Below are 13062 nucleotides of genomic sequence, written 5' to 3'. Positions count from 1 at the left end.
TTAGCCTTGTGTTTCAGTGGCACACACAGGTGAGTTTACAGTGGCACTTACCTTTTGGATTCCTGAAGGTGTTGATGTTGCAATAAAGTTTTAAATAAAGTTTTAATCAACCAGCTGTCATCCCACGGGTGCAGAACGAATATTGTGCGGGTCAGAAGGTAAGCGGAATCTTAGCCTGCTCAGAGACATTGAGGCAGCGGGAAGGATGGAATGGTGGTGGGATAATGAGAGGATTGAATGGGATAGGGTGGAAGGGAATCATAGAATCCTTACAGTGCAGAAGGAGGCCAGTCAGCCCATCAAGCCTCCAGCATCAACAATCTCACCCAGATCCCATCCCCCTAACCCCACATATTTACCCTACACATCTTGGGACACTGACGCAATTGAGCATGGCCAATCAACCTTACCTGCACATCTTTGGAGAAGGAATGGCAATGAAGATAATGAGAAGGTACAAGGAATCTGATAGGAATGGTGTGGGAATAATGGAATGACGTTGGATGGGGACTCAAAGAAGTAATGTTGCAATAAAAATACTAATTTCACCTCACTGTTTTGCGTATCTCTGCAATTTCCTGAATAATTCTTTTGACGCTCTTAAAGTTGATCAGCCTGCTGCCATCGAAGACATTCCATTTTGACAGGAAAAGAAGCAAATACTTGCGCAAAAAGAGCATCTTGTTTCGAGTACCCAAGGCCAAAAATGGGGTTTTAAGTTTCTGAAGTGGCATCCAGAAAAGTTCTCACTCTGAGAAATGTCACATTCCTGAAACTGTTTGTATTGCTTTTGCTAGCTTTCAGTGGAGAACAGATGATTTTGATGTCTGTTATTGGTATGTTGGAAGTGGGGCAGTGTGTTCTTGAGAGTACTGCCTGATGGTGATAGGTTATGGGAGCAATGGAGAAGGGTTGTGAGAGTTCTGGAAAGTGGATCCTGGTGGGAGGGAACAGAGAGGGAGATTTCTCAGTATCACATGGAAAAGTAATATAGCTGCATTTGGCCCTATCCTGCGACTGAACAGGTTCTTAGAACTCTTCCTGTACTTTGGAAATGAGAAAGAAAAGTTGTGAGCCTGCAAAATTCCCTCATTACCACATCCAAACAATTTAAAGAAGTATAAGTATCCCCCACAACTTTTGCTGGGGAAGCCACTGATGTTTCCAGCTCAAATGGTACTAATGCTTTATGCTGTAGTAATGTTCCTGCTCCCATCTGGAAACACTTCTACAGCGGGAAGAAGCAGCAGTCATGAGTGTGGAAAAGGACATATCAAAAGCTTGCAGATTTGGGAGCCATTAGGTCCAGTAGGTCTACTGTTACTAAACCCGAGACAGGTGACACTGTGAACACTTCAACCTGCTGTTGAGACTCAGCTGAAAGAATTCATTGCAAGGCAAGTATGAAAGGTAATTTTTATAGCACTACTGAAGAATATAACATGAATACTTCTCTCTGCTTTGAGATAATATCATATTCCCCTTTCCTTTCCCATGATATTCCAATGAGGAAGGAGCAGCCGGTGAACAAAATTTACCTTTCTAGCCACTGATGTGAAATTATTCAATGGAATCATAAATTGTGCACCCTAAAGGATTTTAGGGTGGGAATAGGAAGTATCAGTGACTACAGATGATTCAATATGTTGAACTAATGCAGCAGCTTCCTGATCCGTATCATTTTTAAACCAAGAGAAAAACCATTCATTGCCATCCTAATCACTGCATATAGAGAACTAGTAAGAAGTCTCACAACACCAGGTTAAAGTCCAACAGGTTTATTTGGAATCATGAGCTTTTGGAGCACTGCTCCTTCATCAGGTGAGCAACTCCTTCATTCCTGATGAAGAGCCAGCGCCCTGAAAACTGATGATTCCAAATAAACCTGTTGGACTTTAACCTGGTGTTGTGAGACTTCTTACTGTGTCCACCCCAGTCCAATGCTGGCATCTCCATATCATATGTAAAACTAATTCATCAGTCTTGCCATCCTAAATGATAATATATCCATCCTTCCTTTCCAGTTTCACTAATGTGGCAGGTTGGCCACTTTGGGATCTTACTGCCATACATTCAATTGTCACCTTTTGTAATTAATATAGAATTTGATGCATCACCAACAACATGTTAAGACATACCAATTCTTTTACAGGATTTTGAATCACTAACATTTGATTTACCATATTTGGAACCATATCCCTGTTACTCTGTTACTTCGGTTGAAGACGATTGTAAATCTTCAAAGATGTCTGTACCAGGAGTGCTTGAGGAAATTGAATATAATGAGCTCCCGGCACTTGAGGTGGTGGAAGACGAAAAGCAAGTATGTATTATCAACAATCAGAATTGGTCACTAGATAACTAGTGATAACTAGTAACAAACCTTAATTCAAAAATAGCTTATAATTGTGCTCTGGTAGGGACGACTGGTATCAGCTTCACGTACCTTAAAAATCAAAATCCATGTTGGAATGTGGGGGAAAACGTGTTTATCTGGAGAATGGTGACAGTTTGGAATGCACTGACTGGGAGGCAGGTTGACTTACATCCTTTAAAAAGTACCTGGTGAGCAGTTGGCGTATGATATTCAGGGCTGTGGGCCAAGTGCTGGTAAATGGGATTATGTAGATAGGATAGGTATTTCTCGTGCCAGTGCAGACTCAATGGTCTGAAGGGTCTCTTCAGCATTGTCCCCAGGTTTCATTTTTCCCCTTGTGCTAGTTGCTCTGTCTGTGCTGCTCCCACTGTGTTGCTGCGATTGCTCCCACTTCTGGCTTATGCAGGAAGTGCTCAGCCTGACATTCGCCCTGCCCTCCAGTTCCCCCCAACCCCAGATTCCTTTTCCCCAAACCACAAAGCAACTATAACAAAAAAAAGTTATCAAGTTAACTTAATGAATTGTTAAATTAAAGACTATGGCGTCCAATTATTCCATCTCCAAAGTGGTGTCAAACAAAGTGAGCAATTTATTACATTAACAGTCAAAAATAGCAGATAACATGAAACATTCAACATTGAGTAGATTTCTTATTGTATCTGACTTCTAGGGTTTAAGGAGAGATTTTCGCTTCCTGTGTATTTGAGTCCCTAAGTCGTCTTCCTGATGTGAAGATGCAAATATTGGGCAGACTTGGAAGACAAGAGAAGGTCCAAATTCTTGAAGTGCAGATAACCCTTTGTGTTTCTTATGCCATTTATTTTAGATTGAAGAGTGAATTCTGCACATAAAATGGGGATAATGCAAATATTTCTTGTAATATCAATTGATAACTTTGTCAGCAGGTTACTTTGTGTTTATTCCCTTTTATTTAACTGCTTGTATAATTATAGCAGGATCCGTGTTGTGAATCATTGAACAGCGTGAATCAGCTCCAAAATTCAGAGGCAAAGTTAAAATCACAAGATGAGTTCTATATCTCACTAATTGATACTAAGCATTCTGTGGAACCATCCAGTGCTGAGATTCCAAGTGTGTGTGACCAGCTTGGTGAGTAAAGCAGTGTATCAATGAAATTGGAGAATTGGACATTTTGAGAGGCGTGTTATACGGGTGTTCTTTACTTCTAGAATTTGAAAAGATATTTTTGGTTTCACTTTGAATATATGATTAGAATAATTTGAGTGAGAACAATAATTGAGCACAACAGTGTGAGCATGAGAACTGAACACCAAGATAAAATCATTACTATCTGATGCTCCGCAATTGTATGATTTGTTTGTAATGTACTTTCGGCTGTTCCCAGTGGGCTTTGTAATTCTCGCAAGTTAAATCCAAAAGAAAATAAAAATACATAATAATCAAAGTTACTAAATCTTTATAGAAGATGTTGGCTTGGCTGGTAATTATGGAACTGAATCTATGCATGAAAGTACATGTTGAGTTCCTCATCTCCTGAGTCTTCTGGCTGGAATTGCAATAGCAATATTATAGCTAGATGTCATACCATTGAGCTAGAGGACAAAAATCATCCTGGATCCTGGTCAGTCCGCTAGACAGGGAAGCATTGAAAAATATTTGTGCAGGTAGACATTGGAGAAGGTCAGCCTTAGCTGTGGTGTTCGTGTACAGGTGAACAGTGTCTATACTTGTACATGAGGAATGGCCACTTGGGTTGGGTACTGTAGCACTTGAGGTACTGTAGCTACTTGGGTTGGGTACTGAATAGTGCTCAATGATCACAGAATACTACAACACAGATGAGGCCCTTCAGTTCATCGACTCTGCATCAGTGCATGAAAGGCCCTGACCTGCTCACCTAATCTCATTTGCCAGCATTTGGCCCATAGCCTTGAACGTTATGGCATGCCAAGTACTCATCGAGGTACTTTTGGAAGGATGTGAGGCATCCCCCCTTCCCCACCCTCCCAGGCAGTGCATTCCAAACCGTCACCACCCTCTGGGTAAAAAGGTTGTTCCTCAAATCCCCCCTAAACCACCCACCCCTCACTTTTAACTTGCGTCCCCTTCAACTAAGGGGAACAGCTGCACCTTATCCACCCTGTCCATACATAATGTTAGAGAAAATGAAAGACTGACAAGACAAAATTATCATATGGTATTTTTAAAATTTATGTTATTTGAAATATTGCTACTTGCTGCAAAGATGGGTAGGCTAGGTTTGCATTTAACTTTGTAAGCTGCAAATTCTAATGTTAAGTAACAAAACTCCTCTTTATAGTGTCATTTAACGTGCAGGCAGTTGGGCCAAATGCAGGCAATTGGGACTTGCTTAGGGGTTTTAAAAAAAAAGGGCGGCATGGACAAGTTGGGATGAAGGGCCTATTTCCATGCTGTAAAAGTCTGAGTGCTGGAAATGTAATCCTGTGGCCAATTTTTATTAAATTAGATTGTTTCTTTTTAAACTTGCAAAACTTTTTTTTGCTGCATTCCACTACCTTGAAGTAATATTGCGTTTGTTGTTGAATACAGATATTTTGGGAGAAATTTTCAATCCTGAGAAGGTTCAGCCCTCTGTAACAACTGATATCAGGGAAGGTAAGCATCGGATATGTTGGACACACCTGGTTTGGCTAACTGCACTTCCACTGTGAACTAAATGATTCAGTCCAATTCTCCTTTGGTTCACCTTCTCTTCTGCTGAAAGTACTTTCCATTTCATACAGCCCCACTCTTCAATAAGTCATTTGATGGGCAGATGAGAGAGATGGAGGGCTGTCTCACTGGAGGCTGTGGTTGGAAACTTGAGGGAAATTAATAAAGCAAGCTTGGGTTCATGCAGTGTTTTATTAAAGCTTCCAGACAAGTTGAAGTACTTAACCCGTAGATTATTTTTAAAGCTTAGTTATTATGTATTAAGCAGCGATAAATGACTAGATAATCTGTTTGGCAGTGGTTGAGGGAAGAATGTTGGGCAGAATTCCCTATTTTCTGAATAATGCCTTGGAATATTTTGTGTCCACTTGTCATTCCCTGATTGGAAAACTGAGAAAGTGGACGTTACCTTGATTTGACGCCTCATCTGAAAACGAATAATAATCAAATGAGTCAGGCTGTCACAGAATGAGCACATTCCGTTTGCTGTGATAAACAAAGAAAATTATAGCAGAGGACAGGCCCTTCTGCCCTCCAAACCTGCACCAGCCATGCTGCCTGACTTGACTAAAACCCCCTACTATTCTGGGGACCATATCCCTCTTCTCATCCCATTCACGTATTTGTCAAAATGCCCCTTAAAAGTCACCATCGTATCTGCTTCCACTACTTCCCCCGGCAATGAGTTCCAGGTACCCATCACCCTCTGTGTAAAAGATCTGCCGCTAACATCTCCTTTAAACCTTGTCCCTCGCACCTTAAACCTGTGCCCCCTAGTAATTGATTCTTCTACCCTGGGGAAAAGCTTACTATCCACTCTGTCCATGCCTCTCATAATCTTGTAGACTTCTATTAGGTTGCCCCTCAACCTCCGTCATTCCAGTGAGAACAAACCAAGTTTCTCCAACCTCTCCTCATAGCTAATGCCCTCCATACTAGGCAACATCCTGATAAATCTTTTCTGTACCCTCTCCAAAGCCTCCAAATCCTCCTGGTAGTGTGGCGACCAGAACTGAACACTATATTCCAAGTGCGGCCTAACTAAAGGTCTATAAAGCTGCAACATGACTTGCCAATTTTTAAACTCAATACCCTGGCTGATGAAGGCAAGCATGCCATATGCCTTCTTGACTACCTTCTCTGCCTACATTGCCACTTTCAGTGACCTGAGTACCAGTACACCCAGATCCCTTTGTTTATCAATACTCATAATGGTTCTGCCATTTACTCTATATTTCCTATCTGTATTAGACCTTCCAAAATGCATTACCTCACATTTGTCCGGATTAAACTCCATCTGCCATCTCTCCGCCCAAATCTCCAATTGATCTATGTCCTGCTGTATCCTCTGATGGTCTTCATTGCTGTCTGCAACTTTTGTGTCGTCTGCAAACTTGCTAATCAAACCAGTTATGTTTTCCTCCAAATCATTTATATATATTACAAACAGCAAAGGTCCCAGCACTGATCCCTGAGGAGCGCCACTTGTCACAGCCCTCCATTCCACTGCTACCCTCAGTTTTCTTTGACTGAGCCAGTTTTGTATCCACCTTGCCAGCTGGCCTCTGATCCATGCGACTTTCACCTTCTGTACCAGTCTGCTATAAGGGATCATGTCAAAGACCTTAATGAAGTCCATGTGGACAACATCTATTGCCCCACTCTCATCAGTCATCTTCGTCACTTCCTCGAAAAACTCAGTCAAGTTAGTGAGAGACGACCTCCCCTTCACAAAACCATGTTGCCTCTCACTAATACATTCTCTTATTTTTAAGTGGGAATAAATCCTGTCTCGAAGACTCCTCTTCAGTAATTTCTCTACCACTGATGTAAGGCTCACAGGCCTGTAATTACCTGGATTATTCTTGCTACCCTTCTTAAACAAAGGAACAACATTGGCTATTCTCCAATCCTCTGGGATGTCCCCAGTCACGGACATTCAGCCTCTGTTCTTTGGGTAAGCATTCTCCAAGGTGGCCTTCATGACATATGACAACACAGAATCGCCAAGCAAAAACTGATAGCCAAGTTCCGCACACATGAGGACAGCCTCAACCGGCATCTTGGGTTCATGTCACACTATCTGTAATACCCCACGACTTGCCTTGGCTTGCAAAATCTCCCTAACTGTCCTGGTGGGAGACCATTCACACCTCTTTAACATGTGCTTAACCCTCTCTCCACTCAGATTGTCTGTACCTGTAAAGACTTAATTACCTGTAAAGACTTGCATTCCAACCGTTACCTTGTAATTTGAGTCTGTGTCTATATGTGCCCTGTTTGTGAACACAACTCTTCAGTCACTTGAAGAAGGAGCGACACTCCAAAAGCTTGTGCTACCAAATAAACCTGTTGGACTTTAACTTGGTGTTGTGAGATTTCTTACTATGCTTACCCCTGTCCAATGCCAGCATCTCCATATCGTGACCTCTCTTGTAGCCAGTGAGATACAAAGATTTCTCTCCAGGGCCCAGCAATTTCCTCCCTTGCCTTTCTCAGTATTCTGAGGTATATCCCTTCAGGCCCTGGGGGCTTTGCCGTCTACCTTAATGTTTCTCAAGAACCCCAATATCACATCCTTTTTCGATCTCAACATGTCTCAAACTATCTATACGCACTCTCCCAGATCCATCATCCACCAAGTCATTCTATTTGGTGAATACTGACGCAAAGTACTCATTTAATACCTTGCCCATTTCCTCTAGCTTCACACATAGATTCCCTCCTTTGTCCTTGAGTGGGCCAAACCCCTCTCCCTGGCTACCTTCTTGCTCTTTATAGATGTATAAAAGTCTTGGGATTTGCCTTAATGCTGTATTCAGAAGGTGATATTGAAGTATATTGGAGCTCTAAATACTGCAATTGTACAGCATGGTCAGAGCTGTTTTAAAATGATACTCCAATTCTGCTCAGTCGCACAATGTGAAGCTACTACTTGGAGTAATCAAATTAACCAAACCTCTACTAAGAGAGGCAATTGGCACTCAGGTTGAGACAGGTAAATTGCTCTCTCTGAAGTATCGTTTAAGACATATAGTATGTAGATTATAGCCAAATAAAGATGCCTTGTTCTTGTCATTGCTCAAATGTAGCTTCTATCTTGTACATCACAATTACACACACTTCTGTAAAGATTGGCTATGCATTATACATCGCATATTCTAAATTTGATTGAGATAGTAATCTATATAAACATAACTTAAATTTCTTTGATTTAAATAAGACATTTAAATACTTTCATTTTCAAGGTTTCTGGCACTGCTTTTTTATTAAAAACTAATTATCTTATTGATTTTTCACCCATATAACTAAATGTTTTATCTTATTTCATAAACCATTTGGTAAAATGTCACATGTGAAGATCACGTAAGTTTTTAGCTCAGTCTTAATTGAACAGATGTATTTGGGGAAAAACAATGACAAATTAAATTTAAGCCGAAGAAAGATGTGAAATTTGTGCATAGAAAGCAAAGACTGGCCACACTGAAAAGACTGCAGTGGCTCAAAGCGTAATCTATTAACATCATGTGGCAACAAGGAATGGACCATAAATGTGGCTTCAACGGTTTTGTTAATGAATACACACTGCAAGAATGCAATTAAATAGCTTTAGGGTGTAGGTGAAAAAGACCTAGGGGTCTAAAACTTGATGATTAGCATGGCCAGCCAGAACAGAACAAAGGTCATCACCAGCTGAATGTTGAGCCAAATGTTAAACTGTAGGATGCAAGTCAAGTGGATTCATGGTCTTATAGTATGTAGTGCTTTGGTAAGAGGCTTATTTTGAGTTCTAGATGAAGTAGTGGTCACTGAATGTGAGACACTTAGTGGCAGCATAAATAGGAGCCACATTCTATTCATTCATGGGACACGGGCATCGCTGGCTGGCCAGTATCTGTTACCCATCCCTGATTGCCCTTGTTCAGCATGCAGTTGAAAGTCAACCACACAGTGGAATCACGTGTAGGCCAGACTGGGTAAGGCAGGCAGATTAATTGCCAGTCATGATGATGTGAGTTATAAGAAAAGATTGGAAAAGGAAGAAGCTAAAAGGCCATCTTAACAAATCTACAAGGTTCTAAATAGTAAAGATAAATTTGGAAAATAACTTCAAATTAAAATGGAGAAATAGCAACTTACTGCCATATATTCAAAAGGCATATGTGGAATCAATATCAGGAGGTTTATCTTATGATCAACACATGTAATGGGCCCTTGGGCAAAATGATCCAGGTAAGAAAAAAAACTTGAAATTATTTAACAATCAATTAGGTGTTGCATCTAATAACTTCCTTCCCTAAAGGAAATTTTGGAGTCATTTTGTATGGATAATTAAACTGAGCTGAATGGCCTCCCTTATTAATAATTATTTTGTGATCACGTTTGTATATAATTTCACCCATGAAATAAGTGTATGGTGATGGTTACTACAGCTCAGCAGAGAAAGCAATAATTGCACATTCCAAGTGTGGGCCTCATGCCTCATGGTGAAAACCAACAGCATCAATGTCACCATTTTGTAATGCTGATCCGCCATGATTTCCTAAATTGTACAGGTTAAATGCTGCTGTACAAAGAGAAAGGAAAAATCTTAAGAGTCACATCAGGTATCAGAGTGGGATTTGCAACAGTCATCTTGGCTATAAGTGATGCACGGTATTTGGAGATATAGGAAGAGAGGCGCATATAAAAGTTCCATAGAGAAACTTGCCCTGAAAAACAGTGAATCTCTGTGACCCACAGCGAACAGATCTTCATTTTAGGAGAAGGAAGGCTAGCTTTCCAGTTAACAGTCCATTGAATTGTGCTTTACTCATTGATATATTCCTTAGGCAACTGAGTTTTTAAGTTTGTGATTATAATAAACGTGGATATAACAGTGAAGAAAGAAATCGGTATAGATTTATATACAAGAACAAAGAACAGTACAGCACTGGAACAGGTCCTTCAACTCTCTGAGCCTGCACAGATCACATTGTCTTATTTAGACCAACTGTTTGCATCCCTCTGTTCCCTGTCATTTGTTTTATTCATTTGTGGGACATGAGCGTCGTTGGCTGGCCAGCTTTTCTTGCCCATCCCTAATTGCCCGAGCGCAGTTGAGAGTCAACCACATTGGTGTGGTTCTGGAGTCACATGTAGGCCAGACCAGGTAGGGAGGGCAGATTTCTTTCCCTAAAGGGACATTAATAAACCAAATGGGTTTATTGACAATGTTTCATAGTCATCAATAGATCTTTAATCCCAGTTTCTTTTGTTTTTATTGAATGCAAATTCCACTATCTGCTATGGCAGGATTTGGACCCAGATCCTCAGAACATTAGCTGAGTTTCTGGATTAATAGTTTAGCAATAATACTGCTAGGCCATCACCTCCACTATCTATCCAGATGCAAGTGATTATTTTAGTCTTGAGAGTAACCCAGGCTTTGGCTTTCCTTTATTTGCAAGTTTGAGACCTTAATTGTTTTGGAAAAAGAGGATAAATGCTCAAAAGTGGTCTTTTCTTGCACCAATCAAAATATATCTCTTGTTTGGGATGGGGAGGGGGGAGAGAATAGGCCCTTCGGCCCTCCAAGCCTGTGCTGATCATAGTGCCCTAACTAAAGGAACTTGGAAGAAAACTGCTCCCAAGTAATCTGGAAATTAAAACGAACACCAAGATTACTGAATCACACTCTTTTAATAGAAATAAAGTTTGGGCAAACTATACAAATCAACCCTTTGTTTAACTGAGAGTATCACATTTAGGCTGAACAAGAAATGGGTAAAAACAGTACCAGCGTACTTCTCCATGCTGATTGCTGGATTATACCGCATATCAATTAATAAAATATTCTTCTTTTTCTCAATAGTTTCCAGCTACACTTTTGAAACTGTACAAAAGGAATCCATTCAGGCTACTGCGGTGTCATTATCCAGCAATGCCCAGGAGAAGTCTGTCCAAGTATCACCCATGTTATCTGCTGCATCAGCGGGGCAGAGTAAATTTCACCTACCTCTGAGCTCTTCATCTGTAGCATTGGGCCCCTCTGCACGTATGGCAGGAGCACTCCATCACTTATCATGGCTGTCTATAATGAACAAAAAACTGTAATCCTCACAATTCCAGATAGGTAAACATTAAAAGAGAATTTCTGTATGGGGTGGGGAAGAGAAGAAAAATGTTGTTGGTGCAAAGCTTTGGAAAAATATTTATATTTCCCTGAGGGCATCTACATAAAAATTTTATTTATTAGTGTCATAAGTTGGCTTACATTAATACTGCAATGGAGTTATTGTGAAAAATCCCCTTTTCACCACACTCCTGTGCCTGTTCGGGTACTCTGAGGGAGAATTTGGTATGGCCAGTCCACCTGAACAGTACATCTTTTGGATTGTGGGAGGAAACCGAAGCACCTGGAAGAAACCCACGCAGACACGGGGAGAATGTGCAAACTCCACACAGACAGTGACCTGAGGCCGGAATTGAACCCAGGTCCCTGGTGCTGTGAGGCAGCAGTGCTAACCACTGTGCTCTGGTTAAGTTTAGCTTTGGCTAAATGTAAAGGGCATCAACAAAGAGAATTATAAAGTGCAATAGGCCAGAAGGCAATATTTCAGCATAAACACATATTTTCACCTGTTCAAAAATATGGGATCAGAAGCCATTTTTGGTTTCCAATTAATGACTTTTGTTCCATATACTGTGATCTTTTCATACTTCATACAGTCAGGTATATTTCACTGAAGTTAAATCTTTGATTATGTATATTTTTGAAACCCGGCCATAGGGTACGCAAGAATCTGGAATTTTCTGGCAGTGGTGAAGTAATGACCTTTGCCTTTGACCTCAAAGAATGCAGCCTACAAAGATCCAGCATCTACTTCCCCCATTCCCAATAATGGTTTAAGACTGACTCCAAGTCAAGTGGATCTCCAGGCATCCAACATTACTGATGTCAGCAGACAGAGCAGCCAGTCACATCAAAGCATTATCACGGACAGTGAACCAGGAAGCTAAAAGCACTGATTAATTTCAATTTAAATTTTCACAAAGTGAATTAAATAATTTTGATTGGATTAAAATCAAAGCTAAAATATTTATCAACAACCTGTGAATTTAAAAATATGGATACTAACTATAATGGAAAAATGTAACATTCCATAAATATAAAATTATTTTTTCAGGGTCAGTGAGGATATTGTACCAGTATTATAAGAAATAGGAGCAGGAGTCGGCCAGATGGCTTCTTAAACCTGCTTCACCATTCAATAAGATCATGAGTGAGGAGATTATGGTCTCAACTCCACTTACCTACCTGTTCCCTATAATCTTTGACTCCCTTATACTTTAACAATCTGTCTCTCTCTGAAATATATTCAGTGTCTCAGCTTACACGTCTCTACAGTGGAGAATTCCAAAGATTCACAGCCCTCAGAAAAGAGGCCATGCAGTGGCTAGCACTGCTGCCTCTCAGCATCTCGGATTGATTCCTGGCTTTGGTCACTGTCTGTGCGGTGTCTGCATGTTCTCCCCATGTCTGCGTGGGTTTCCTCTGGGTTCTCCGGTTTCCCCCCACAGACCAAAGATGTGTGGATTAGGTGGATTGGCCATGCTAAATTGCCTCTTTGTGTCAGGGGGACTAGCTAGGGTAAATGTATGGGGTTATAGCGGATAGGGTCTGGATGGGATTGTGGCCAGTGCAAATGCCATGGACTAAATGGCCTCCTTCTGCACTGTAGAGATTCTTTGATTATAGGAAATTCTTCATCTCTGTCTTAAGTGTGAGGCCCCTTATTCTGAAACTGTGCTCCTAGTTCTAGATTCTCCCATGAGGGAAATACCCTCACAGCATCTATCCAGTCAATCCCCTCTTAATCTTATCTGTTTCAATTAAATTGCCTCTGTTTCCAATAAAATCAAATGAGGATTGACCCAACCTGTTAAATCTTTCTTCATAAGACAACTCCTTCAACCCAGAAACCTCGTGAACTTCCTTTGAATTGCCTCTAATGCAAGTATATTTC

At 40.7% G+C, this 13062-nt stretch overlaps 1 protein-coding gene across 1 annotated transcript in view; it reads left to right on the top strand.

The window, feature by feature from the left end:
* tdrd5 (tudor domain containing 5) overlaps positions 1-11149 on the top strand; it is a 45709-nt gene extending 34560 nt beyond the window's left edge. The window contains exons 15-18 of the mRNA XM_080206161.1: positions 2153-2323; positions 3331-3487; positions 4931-4996; positions 10908-11149. Coding sequence (XP_080062287.1) covers positions 2153-2323; positions 3331-3487; positions 4931-4996; positions 10908-11149 — 636 coding nt within the window. The remainder of the gene's footprint in view (positions 1-2152; positions 2324-3330; positions 3488-4930; positions 4997-10907) is intronic.
* The last annotated feature ends 1913 nt before the right edge of the window (positions 11150-13062 follow it).

Source organism: Carcharhinus amblyrhynchos, chromosome 18, assembly GCF_965287045.1.
Source record: "Carcharhinus amblyrhynchos chromosome 18, sCarAmb.v2.hapA, whole genome shotgun sequence".
Lineage (NCBI taxonomy): Eukaryota > Metazoa > Chordata > Chondrichthyes > Carcharhiniformes > Carcharhinidae > Carcharhinus > Carcharhinus amblyrhynchos.
The sequence above is the reverse complement of the archived record's forward strand: the minus strand, read 5'-3'. Positions and strand labels throughout refer to the sequence as shown.